This window comes from Limulus polyphemus, unplaced genomic scaffold (genome assembly GCF_000517525.1).
Source record: "Limulus polyphemus unplaced genomic scaffold, Limulus_polyphemus-2.1.2 Scaffold1044, whole genome shotgun sequence".
Lineage (NCBI taxonomy): Eukaryota > Metazoa > Arthropoda > Merostomata > Xiphosura > Limulidae > Limulus > Limulus polyphemus.
This window is the reverse complement of record NW_013666654.1, coordinates 17,097-30,779: the sequence shown is the minus strand read 5'-3', so window position 1 is coordinate 30,779 and position 13,683 is coordinate 17,097. Positions and strand designations below refer to the sequence as shown.

General features: G+C 33.2%; 1 protein-coding gene across 1 annotated transcript in view; it reads right to left on the bottom strand.

Moving 5' to 3' along the window:
* The window catches only part of LOC111086361, a 17,627-nt gene extending 11,745 nt beyond the window's left edge, over nucleotides 1–5,882 (bottom strand). Inside the window, exons 1-4 of the mRNA XM_022388921.1 lie at nucleotides 5,769–5,882; nucleotides 4,861–5,056; nucleotides 1,677–1,867; nucleotides 1,253–1,397 (exon numbers count right to left, since the gene is read on the bottom strand). Of these exons, the coding sequence (XP_022244629.1) occupies nucleotides 1,253–1,397; nucleotides 1,677–1,867; nucleotides 4,861–4,932 (408 nt within the window). The 5' untranslated portion in view covers nucleotides 4,933–5,056; nucleotides 5,769–5,882. The remainder of the gene's footprint in view (nucleotides 1–1,252; nucleotides 1,398–1,676; nucleotides 1,868–4,860; nucleotides 5,057–5,768) is intronic.
* Between the last annotated feature and the right edge of the window lie 7,801 nt (nucleotides 5,883–13,683).

Genomic DNA, 13,683 nt, shown 5'->3' with positions numbered 1-13,683 from the left:
TGAGCTGTAGGAAATAGTACAGCTTATAAAATGAGTCAGATCAACGTAGGCCGGTAAGGCAATCACTGATTGGCATGTTCAAGAACTCAGCTAACAGATCTTTCCGTATATCAAAGCTATCTTCAAGTTTTGTACAACGAAAAACCTTTTCAAATTAATATTATCTTCTAATCAAAGCAAGCTACTTTCATAGATCAAAATTGAATAAATATACCTAGGTACGAACATAGCTAATTAAACATAATGTTCAAACTATATTACTTGTACAGTTTATAATGTTTTGTTTTATCAATTGGTACCCTTGCTGTTAAAGATATTCTCGGCCTTAAATCCAATAATAGCTCACGAGGTTCGGCCAGCCCAGGATACTTAAGCTATTCCTAAATTTATGCAGAATAATCATTATAATAAAATGATAAACATAAAAGTAACTTAGAATTAATGAAAAATAAAGAAGATACAATAAATATTCTAACCGACAATGTTAGTCCGCACAGTGGTAAAAAGTTTCACTTATTTAGGCTGTTGTCCAAGTCAGGACTACCACACCGTGGCAAAAGTTACACTTAACTCAGCCAGCTTAGTTCTAAATCCATTAATTAACTAACAATGTGAAATAATATTTGTAATAAAAAATAATAAAACGAAAATTAGTACTACGTAGAATAACCATTACAGTAAATTAATAAAAATTAAAAATAAAATTAGATATATTAAATATTCTAACCAACAATGTATGTCCGCAATGAGGCAAAATTGTTGCATATTTGATTCGATTCCCAAGTAATAACTACCACACTGTGGTGAAACTTGTATTTGATTTGGCCAGTTTAGTAGCCTTAGGTTAGTCATAAGTGAAACAAATTAAGCAAAGTTTTTCAACCAGTATCTTATATAGGCTTAAGTTATTTTTTCTCTTGTTAGTCCAATTTTTATAATTTTACTTTTACCATACACGACCGTTGTTTTGAAATTAAACTGCATATACAGATTAACGTCGAAACTTCATTAAACGTCTTCTTTAATTAATTAGAAATTCATGTGAACGTAGCTTTCTTGCTTCTTTGTGATACGCATAATTGGGTCTAATATAGAAATTTACATATTTCTCAAGGAAGTCTAATATAATAATAATATTAGTACACTGTGAATTCAAGACTTAAAGTTAATTTCAATAGTTTGCTTATTCGATAAAAGAAATGAAATTCTAAAATTGGAACTTACAGCAGGGAGAATTCAACATTACCCTTACCAAAGCGTTTCTCAGCAAAAACTGCCTTTCAGAATCATGAATCCAACTTAGCTCCTGATCAATTTGTATTCTCCAGCAACTGTTCAAAAGGTCTAGGACTAATCTAACTCCATTCTGAGGCTCGGCTACAAACTCCAGGAGAAATCTTCACACAAATCGGTGAATGAATTATAACATATTACTTTACAAATAAAGTAATGAAGAAAGAAAAAAAAACAACTTTGGTAAAAAAACAAAAACAACAACAACAACAACAACGACAAAAAAAACACTTCCACAGCTTCTAAAGATTTTTTATAGTTTGAAATTTTTCTTTTACTTTTGACAGCAATATACAAGGAATTATTGAACATGAAAATACCAGAGTTACGTGAGAATAATACAGCATAAAAGAATGAAAAATTAAAATAAGTATTAAACGAACTTTTTATTGGCAGCTTGCAAATCTTCTTTCAATTTTTGTAGCAGATAATATACACTTGGAAGTTCCAGGGTCACGTCAGTGTCCTCAGATTTTCTTTTATTTTTTGGCTTAACTCCATTACTTAGTGCTACCTGGCGACGCAAATAGTAAACATAGTGCTTTGGATCAAGGTATGGCATAGGGCGTTTGTGCTGTAAAAACATGTAAATACATAAGGAACTGTTAAAACAAATATACATACAACAAATTTTATAATTCTTACTTTTCTGTCCTCCGGTGGGTCACGGGTAAGTTTACAGACTTACAATGTTGAAACCTGAACAGATGATTACGTTATAAGTTTGTAAGAAGTATTATGTAAAATAATAATTCGAAAATTAATTTGTAACATTTTCAAATTAATATTGACATTTATGGTTTGTTAACTAACAATAAAATTACAGAATTTATTGCATACCTATTTATCATAACATTTACTTAATATCACACTTTTCAGGTCTAAAGCAAAGGTTCTGTATACGTCTATATGTGCTCTTGGCAGTTTTCGACAGAGGAACATGTATGTGTCCATGGCAGTGAAAAAGACCTATGTCCAATCAGTTTATAGTTTGATTTTCCGAGACAATTTTTTTTTAATCAGTGATGAACAGAGAGCTCTTCCACTTGCCATGGATTTTTCAGTGATAATGGATAATTTACCTTCCGTTAGCCCTGGAGGTATTGGGTTATTTTAATTGTGTTAGTTGTGTACTTTTGTGATCCTATATATGCATATGTTTTTTTTTCTTTTTCCAGACAGCTGCACATCTCAAATCATTGGAAAGGCTGCGAATGGGAAGGTTTAAGTTTCAAGTCCCAGTATGATATTGAACACACTCCATACTTGTAGTCGTGGAAGCGTTATAACTATGACATTATATCCCCCTATTCAGATACGACTAGCCACACAGGCGGCAGGTGTTTCTGACTGGTTGATATCCATTCCGATTATTCTCAACTGCATATGGAACGAATACGTCTCTATAAATTCACTTAGAAATTACTTGACACGTGATATAAGCCTCTAGATTCAGTGAGAGAAGTTGATCATGGAAGTTACCTTAGCTAGAATGCCAAACTAATGTCATAAACTAGACGTACCGCTGTGTCACTGGGGGTCCTGCTTTTAGTAGTATAAGTAATAAGTTTTGGATTATTGTGATTCTTGTACATAAAAAATTGCCTGCATTCTTACCTGGACTTACAACGCTAGGAACCGGGTTTCGATACCCGTGGTAGGCAGAGCACAGATAGCCCAATGTGTAGCTTTGTAAATAAGAATATTTTTAACTTTTTCTTTTTTGCTTCAGACCACTTTTTCAACACATGGATACAATGTTTGAGAAAAATCAATTTAACTGCAAACGTTTACGTATGTCGATGAATGAAATGCCATTTATAATTATAATACTTTCAAAGTTACCAAGAGGCTTAAAAAATGTTATACAAAATCAAGTTCGACGGCTTTCGAGGTTTAAGCCGTAATTTTTGAAGATGTTTAAAATATACAAATAAAAAACACTAAAGTGAAATATAATGTGGAAATTTTTTAAAGGTTCCTCTGCATAACGGGGCCTAGCATGGCCTAATGGTTAGGGCATTCGGCTCCCAGTCTGTGGGTTACAGGTTGGAATCGCACTAACGAATATGCCCGCCCTTGCAGCTGCGGGGGAATTCTAATATGACGGTCATGCACGCTATCGGTTGGTAAAGGGTAGCCCAAGAGTTGACGGTGGGTGTTGTTGAATGGCCGCCTTCCCTCTAGTCTACCACTCCTATATCAGGGACAGCTAGCGTAGATAGTCCTCAATAGCTTTGCCCAAAAATTAACAAACAAACAAAATCCTCTACATGCCTAACAAAATCACAACAATATACTTGTACACCGACATTATATTAATAAATTGTAACAATATGCTGATATAATATACATTGTTAAACTGTATGTCCTGCTATACTTTTACGGTTTACTAGTACTAGCAGATGTACCTGTGCGATGCACAGTGAGAGGTTTATAAAAGTTTTATTTTTCAGAAATATGTCAGTGGCAATATAAAGTACATAAGAATAACATTATTCATGTCCAATGGATTTGATTATTTAATTAACATTTTATGTTACATTTTAGTTTCTTTAATCAAAAAAGAAATCCTTCAAATGATTGGTGAGATTTGAAAACGAAATGCAATTGCAGAATCAATGTTTTACCAGTTATAAATGCAAATATTGTTTCTGTTTTTCTCTTATGTATACTAGTAATGATTGAAAATACATAGACTGTATGTATACCCAATGTAATGAAAGAGGAAACTAGAGAAATCCCATCAGCACCTATAGTGGCCACCCCTACTGAGTGATCTATATTAAGCAGCCCTGGCATCTTAAAATACAAACATATACTTCTTCTTGACACATCCGAATTATTTCTAGTTGATTAAACCATATTTGACAGGCCTAAATGAAAAAGCCTAGTTGGAGTTAGAAGACAAACGAACATACAAACAAAATTCTCTCAAATTATAGTAGGACACTTTAATATTATACTGGCAAACTCAAACAATTTTACGGTAAATTGTAACAATATTTTGGTATGCTGTAGCAATGTAATGATACACTGTTTAGCCATGTGAATTGAACTGGCCTTATACTCTGAACAAAACATGCACTTATTATGATTCAGGTGACAGCATCACAGACATACCATCAGAAACCTTCATTAGTTAGAGGACAAATGAACATACAAACAAAATTCTCTCAAATTATAGTATGGCACTTTAATATTATACTGGCAAACTCAAACAATTTTACGGTAAATTGTAACAATATTTTGGTATGCTGTAGCAATGTAATGATACACTGTTTAGCCATGTGAATTGAACTGGCCTTATACTCTGAACAAAACATGCACGTATTATGATTCAGGTGACAGCATCACAGACATACCATCAGAAATCTTCATCGTTAAGCTGTTGTTCTTCTACTACTAATAAATAAGACAAAAATTCTTATACCAAAATAACAGCAAATTAATAAAAATCTTCTAGTTTCACTCCTTTGACTATCAGCAAAATACATAACTATAATGTGAAATATTCTCTGGTCTTCAAACAAGCATACAATTAGCCATATTTATAGACTGACGTACTTGAGTCGAACTACGCAGACTTCGTCTGAAAAACACTTGAAGTTCAAGTTGGTCGCTTTCGGGAGTGGACATTGCTGAAACTGGACGTTTGTTGTGATTGGTCGTCTATAGCTGAATAAAGTATCACACCTTTTTCTGGGTATTAACAGAATAGCAGAGGTGCTTTTAAGTTCCAGATGTCGTTTCTTAACAGGAACTGTAGTTAGTAGAAAGATATCAAATACAGCTGTCAGTTCTGTCATTGGTACTAGGCAGAATGCCTCGTTAGCTCTGATTTAGCAGCTATATTGTGGTTGACATATTAGACATATTAGTATACATTCTGCTTTACTTTCACTCAGAAGTTATTATTCACAGTTATTAATCTAACTCAGAAGATTAATTCCATTATTGTACAACAACAATGCAAAGCTAAAATATAACATAACGTGGTCAATAGTGATTAAATTATTTCCTACATATTTAGATATGCACGCATCCTTCTCTCTCTAGTATATGCATTCTGAATTATCAGTTCAAATATACCAAAAGAGTAAGAAATGAACTAAATAAACACTGATTAATTGAATTGATATTTGCATCGCTATTAATAAAACACAATCCGGGCGAAATTCCTTCAAAACTCCTATATGATCTAACGCTAAACAAACACTTGAACAACAGTCTTTAGAAATGCTCATGTTATTGAAAATAGAAATAGTTCGAAGCAGTATTTCTATAAACGGTTTACCTAATAAACCTTACCTGATGAACATCGAATTAAAGTTTTGTCAACAGCAACACTATAAAGAAGATAACGATGAACTTTTTTCCCATCGATTCAGAAGAATACTACAGCTGGGCCAAACTCTAAACTGTGATAGTAACAATGTTAAAAGTGCATTTATTTGTTGTTTTAGCTGACTTACTTTGTGGCATTATTCATGCATGTGGGAACAGAAGCGTGACAAGTCTTCAAAGTCTTTCAGCGTAAAGTTCATGATTTTGCTTTAAAAGAGCTGATCCTCTGTCCGAAACCAAAGCAACTATTGTGATATCCTACAAGAATTTTGCATTTCCGGGTGAATCATTCGACCGTTGAAATCAGCCAACCAAAATTTGATGTTGAGCAGAGACATAAAAAGTATTTAAAGATATTGTAAGCATACACGTGCTGATGTTATACCAAGAAAAAATTAATAATAAAAGTGAAAGAGGATTAAAAACTCAGGAAAGGGAAATATCAGTTGATTATGGATTAGTTTCCTGAATTAAGGTGTTTGTTGAATATATCAATACAGAGAGAAAAAAACAAAAACATTTTATAATAAGATAGGTAAAATTATCGAGTTTCTCTATACATAGCCAGATTCGAAATAAATTTATGCGTAAAATAGCTCGACAATGTATACTAAGTTAAATTCTTTAAACAAATATTGAAGTCAAAATATTCCATAAAACACGTTAGTTGCAATTATCATTATGTTTATTCATTATTACCCCTTTTATTAGTTTTATCTTTAGCCCTTTTTCGTTTGTTTTTTTCTTTTAAGCAGAGTAAGTATTATCGTTTTACCTGTTCCAAAACTAACATCTAAAATGGCGTAAAAGAAACTTTGAAGGTAAAATATCAATCCACCACTAAAAGAGTAACAATCACAGCCTCAAGCTCAAATTGTTCAAAAATTAAACCTTACAAAAAAACTACATAAATTGTTTACACTTATCATCTTACGTAATCAGCATACGCACACACCCACCATAGGTTTGTACAAATTGCATACTGGTATTATAGTGGTATCATAAAAAAACTATAAAATTTTATTCATAACTGGTTGAGATAAAAGGGTTAAGAGTTGTTTTGGCACCAAATTTTAACAGAGGCGTTTTCTTCTGTACAAATTCCGCGCATGTGTGTTTGTCTATAAAAATAGAATGAGTGGTTAAATTTAAACTTAACAGTATTCTTTCTTTTGTAATATCCCTACAAGCCTGTTAAAGATTGTTTGTAGTTTTACTTCTATAAGAGTATACTTATAACTTTTAAACTGTAGAAGTAAATTAGTTGATAGTGAACTTAGAATGATATTACAATGTATATATTGTTACATGTTACGCAGGTTAAGGTAAACCCAAGGATTCACTGACCGATGGTTGCAACTAATATAGCACCATGTACGTATCGTGTGCATTCATGCAATAAGCTATAAAAGGAAGGACACTGACTTTAGCATCGACACCCTTTAGTTATTACTTCCTACGAGTTGTTGCCGCAGTTTCAAACCTATTTGTTGAGCCGAAATATCTTTTAGCAGCTTGATGTCAAGAGTACACAAGGCTTAGCAGACAAACATAGCTATATAGGTACCTACATTAAACTTAACTTAAAAAGTAAGAATATCAACAGCTGTTAAAATTTAGGGACAGATTAATGATTTTTTTTTTCAGTTTTAAAAGTTAAATTGTCCCCCCCCCCCACCAGCTGCACAGTGGCATGTCTGCGAAGTTACAACGCTAGAAACCGAATTTCTATAGCCGTGGTGGGCAGTGCACAGATAGCCCATTGTGTAGCTTTGTGCTTAATTACAAACAAACGAGTTAAATCATTTTATGAGAAACGAAAATTGTTGAAAAAAACAAACAAATTAATGTATTCCCACTAGGAGCTTTCTTTGGAAGTGTTTACATTTTCAAGGTAACTTATAATTTGAAACTGTGAGCTTAACTCGCAAACTTGTTAAGCTTATGACTAAACTTAAATAAAGAATATATTTAAACAAAAACCAAGGACAGAAATATCAATAATAAAAGAATCCAAGCCTTTACATTCTGTTTTGTCGAGACTAAAGCCTATATATCAGATATGTTAATTTATCACTAGAAAGCACTAAAGTAAATATTTGTGAACTATTATATATTCTTAAGAGTTTTTTGATGAAACTCTTACGATTTAAACAGGTAGAATGACTCTGTTATTCTTTTCAGTGCATGATTTAGATTCTCCGATAACAACAATGATAATTAAAAGAAATAGACTGAATATTTGTTTTGTTCATCTGAAATATTGTATAATTATTTAATTTAGCAAGTATAGCTTATAAGTATGGATTTCTCCATTTTCCCTATAAATGTCACAAAAGGGCTTAAACAATTAAATACAAAAGTCACTGCCAATTTAAGCCCCATGGGCTCAGCGGTAAGCCTGGAGGCTTATAACGCTAAAAACTGGGCTTTGTCACCGGTAGTAGGCACAGCATTATTTAGCTTTGTGTTTAACAACAAACAAACAAAACCTGGCAGTTTAAATTCAAATTTCTTTGTTGTTTTCGATCTTGAGCATACACAAGAAACTAAAAATTTATAAGGTTAATAAATAAATAAAAAGTCCTTAAAATTAATTTATTTATATAACCAATAATATAATTCTATGAGCAAAAAAATACGCTGGTCAAATAAACATAATGACACATGCACACATATACAAAGAACCTGTAATTGGTGTAATCTGTCGAGAACCCTGATCAGAGTCCAACGGATTGCCTTCAACTTCCTCTATAAGGAACCACCTCTGCACAATCGTCGACAAATTGTTGACTTTTTTTCTGAAAATATTCACGAAAAAATGCTTTCACCAAATTGTAGTAAATGTTTATTATTGTGTTACAACTATAGATATAAGCAATTATATCATAAGAACATAATCATTTATATTTAAATACACGCACACACACACATTAATAAAAAGAGATATTTAAACGTTGCTTTGCTTGCTAGTTTGTTGTTAAACACAAATATACATAATGGGCTATCTATGCTGTGCCAGCCACGGATATCGAAAACCAGTTTTGAGCATTGTAATACTTTAGACCTACCGCTGTGTTCTTGTATTCGATGTAAAATAGAAAAATGTTGCTTTATTGAGGTATAACTTTATTTCAATTATTTTGCAATCATTCATGATAGAATTTCATATCTGTTAGATATACTTCCAAGGGGTGTAACACGTAAACTTTTAGTGCAAGGAAAATAACGTATTTGTCTTTACAACTCTTAATCTTTCAATATTTTTAAAGGGAATTATTAGACATATACACATAATTTAATTTAAACATTAACAAAGAATCATCTGTATAACAGATACATAATTAGCTGTGCGAGACGATTTGAAACGAAACTAATGTGTTGTGCGGGATGGCACTATATGTTTTCTATTCCATTAGTTAACGTGTACTTTTTTTAATTATTGTATTTTTAACATTCTCGTTTAGACGTAATGATGCGTTCAATAAACTAAATTACTCAAATTTTTTTTTTACTAGAATTGCGCTATGGGTTTGCCCATAATTAGGCTGTTATCTGTATTCTCTTACAAGAAATATTACTATTTACGTAATTAGAGAAATAGTTGTTTTTCCTGCCGGCCAATCGGATAATAGCCAAGGGCAGCTACGCTCTTTACAAGCACACAGGCCACTCGCTTGCCGTAGGACTGAGTGCAGATTTGGCTTTGTATGTGTTAATTTACTGTTATTCATTATCATATTAAAAGACAATTTTGTTCCTGGAGTTTCCGATTTTCAAACGTTTTTCCATTGTAAATATTCAACAGACCCTCACTATAGTTATTTGCTGATTTTCTTTGGTCTTTAAATTTTCTTTGTTTGTAAGGCTATAAGAGTTTCTAGAGCTCTCGTGTGGCTTAGTATATTCTAGAAATACCACAAGTATAAGTTAATGCGAGAGCTGTTAGGAATCGATTGGTGGGCTTCTATTAGAATATATCTCATGCAACTCTAATAATTAGTACTGTATTTGACAACAGAACATCACCAAGAACGTAAGCCAGTATTGTCAAAATTGCAGATATCTCTAAGAGAATGAATTACTAAGCTCAGAAGTCACTACTAAGGAAATGAGTTACATGACGTTGAGTACGAAATATGTAATAACAACGGATAAGCTGAGCACGAAACTTCGCATGGCTATGCCATTTACACCTAAATGACAGACATTTAATTTGATCCCAGAGGTGTAAAAAGTATTTTATTTTTTACTTAAATTGAAGTAAAAGTAATCTAACAAAAACGTACTTAAGTTAAAGAAAAGTACCACTCTTAATTTTTTCTTAAGTTAGAGTAAAAAAGTATCTAGTTAAAAATATACTCAAGTAAAAAAGTAAAAAGTAACATCTTTGTATATGGCCAATGAACTTTATTAGAAAAACTTTTTATAAGTTTTAACAATAATTGTTTTTCAAAGTCTTTACTGTCCAGTCTTGCTCACTTTAGACTGAAAATCAGTCCAGCGACACTGGACATTTGTTTGCAGGCAGTGGTGTATTCGTTTGTAAGAATATGCTCAGAAGGGACGGAAAAGACCTGAGCATATCCATACTACTGTTAACCGAATTGGACAGGTATGCTGATAGCTCCCTTCTCCCTATACCCTGCTGAGGCTTCTTTAGTCGTGTAAAGGAATCTTCATCACTGAAGCTCTCAACTGTCTCCTAGGCCTCAGGTAATTTCTACTCCACCTCAACCATAATGTAATCCAGTCCTGAAAATGAGAAATAATGGTTATATAAAGCTTAAGAACAGAAAAAAGGGAAACAAAAAATTAAGCCTTCACCTGTAGAAAGTGATACAAAACAGATGTTAGTGAGAGGAACAAGATGGGCTCAGAAGAGGAGGATGCTTACATCAGCCTTTAGCATTAAAAATATTGATGGTGAAAGAAAGACCATGCAGTAATAAGCATTTGTGGTAAAGATATGTAGTAGCTGGTACTCAGAAAAAATCCTTTTAAAGTAATTATTGTTGACATAAACAGGAGTAGGACACTGCCTGTATGAGATATATATAAACCTTCAATTTATAAAAAGTGTTTCTTTCACTGCACAGTTTTACACAATTAGATCACTTAAAATAGATGCATGATCTCTTGAGTGGAAAAACAGTGTTTGCAGTGCAGCTCATATCATAAGAGCTATTGACACTTGACAGAAGCTGATTACCGCTTCTGCAATCTTCTGTAAACTACGAGCATTACTTGTAGTTGATATAATGTTAGTTTCAGACTGAAAGATGTCCAGTGCCTTCGTCACTGATTTCATCACTGTGCGATATTCTCTCAGGAACTCCAGCTTTACAGGACTTAACCTGAAGCAAGTGTTAAATTAATATTTGTGTTAAAATAATATATAGTTGTACCTATCATACTTGTATAAAACTGTTCCTTAAGCCTCTCAGTCCATTTGAAATCAGGATGATCAAACATTACTATTTAACATTAAGCCTTAATATACAGTTGACATCAGGATAGTAAACATTATTTTCTTACGTTAAGCCTTTGCATATTTTACAGTTGAGTTTGAATAATAAATGAATGGCAAAATACATGATGAAAATAATGTACATACCATGACAAAAGAGAAAGACAAATCCAGCAATTTCAAAAGCATTTTAATCTTGAATGCTGAACATATATTCCTAATGGCATCTTCTCCTTCTCCTGCTTAATGTGCAAGATCCTCTCAACAGCCAGGAACGTAGAATTCCACCTTGTCTGGTTTGGCTATTTGCATTCTGCTTCAACAATTTCTGTTGCCACTGCTGATCGACCAACTTTGTTTTACAGTGTCTGACATTTTCCAAAAGCTGATTGGAACAATGTCTTGTATGAATCACTGCCCTCTACATTCATGACATCCACTGTAGCAATCAGCGGAGATATGGAGGGAGTTTATATTCAAAGATGTCGTTCTTCTTGTCTGGAAGAGCAGCATTGTCTTGAAAACTGATATCATCTTCTGGATCGCCCGAATCTTCTGCCATTATCTGGACCTGTTCTTCAATTCCTTCGTCATCCTGAGACATTCGTTCTGCTTTATCTTTTCCAAATACCTCGAACGCCTTCATAAAATTTGATCCACTGTCAGTTGTAGCCCTGATAATCTTGTCTCGGATCTGATACTCTGAATGTATATCGTTCAAGGTGTTGGCCAGGACATTATAGGTATGTAGCCACATCAACCACCTGAAGGATAGTGCAGCAGAACATCTCTGAAGACGACTGATATAAATCCACCGAGCAGTCACACCAATATAACTATGTCTTCTGGATGTCCAGCAGTCAGTAGTCGTGGCAATGTACTGCACTTTAATCATTGCATTTATCAAATTATTTCTCATCTTTGTAGTAGCCTCATTGATTCTCTTGCAAACAGTATGGGTTTGGACACGCTTTTAGAATTAATCGCAGAGAATATCTTGCATTCCTTGTTTGAGGAATCATCTGAAGTCCCAGTTTTGATTACCTTCCTCTTCCGAGCTTGCTATGTCAACTCTGAGTACTTCTGGAGATGATGTCGATGGACACGCTGTAATTAAAAAACAGCATATTAGGGGTGCAGTGAAAATGGAAATTTTCTGGGGATTCTATATTCAAGCCCTTCCCAAGATGGAATTTTTCATTAATATGATACTTTGTACCTTGTTAGAAACCAAAATTTTTCCAAGAAAATGCTCCTAAGCGCTTACAAGAGGACAATTTATTTTGTCAATGCTAAATATTAAAGTTTAATCTTTAAGTTGTAATTTCTGTTTTCACTGAGATAACCAAAACCAAAGTAAAACAACATTTTAGATTAAGGTAAGAGACAACCTTTGTATAATATTACATTGATATGTTCAATGATAAATTAAATTAACATATAAAAACCTAAATTGATTACAATTACCGAAGAAGGGTTAGCGCATGTCCTAATCATAGGGAAGTAATTCATGCTAAGTTTTAGAATGTAAAATTGTATTTGTTAGTATTGTTCATAGCACTAGTAGCTGACAGCAATATGAAATATAAATTTATATTTTCTTTTTCTCTGTCGAATTAATAGAAATGTAAGGGTTGTTTTTTGTTTTTTTTCGTTTTAGCGAAAACAAAACAATGGACTATCTGCGCTCTGTCCATCGCGGGAAAGTCTATAAACTTATTGTTGACCCACCAGCGACGAAATGTAAGGAACAGGTAGTTTACTTCCCTGTCTGTTTTACACAATTACACTCCTCTGGATTTTGCTAGAGCGTTCGGACGGGCCTCTAACACCGGTCTAAAATATCTATTCACTGTAACAGAAACTAAATTTAGGTATTTATCCAGTAAATAATTATTTATTATATAAGTATTTATTATATAAGTATTTAAAAGTAATAAATGTACATATTTAGTCATATAAAACCTTTAGAAAATGTGTCAACGAAGGGGAAGTACAACTTTTTTCGCAATAAAACTTAAAAATAAATACATTTTCTGTTCACATTAAGAATAAAACTGAAACCTAACAAATCGCTGTCTGCAGTTGCATTCAGATCTCTATATTAGCAATCCATTAACAATATATTTTAGTAGTAACAATATAAAAGTCTCCATGTGACATACAGTTCTCGAACATCGCAGTAATCTTTCAATAACAGTACAATGTAGCAGTGACGGTTTCTTTACACATCGTAGTATACATCTCCATCTCCAGTTGCAGTAACATCCCATTAGCAATTCAATGTAGCAGTAACAGGTTTCTTACACCTCAATAGTACAGATCTCCAATCGTATTAATATTCCAATAACAATGCAACGTAACAGTTTCTTTACGCTTCATAGTATACATTCCCAATCGTAGTAAATATCCTGGTAACAAAGTAATTTCTGAGTAACAAACTGTGCTTATTTTGCTCAGAATTAACGGATGGACAGTACAAGCACATCTACTTTTATCTACAGATTTGCCCGGCATGGCCAGGTGGTTAGGGCACTCGACTCGCAATCTGAGGGTTGCGGGTTCGATTCCCC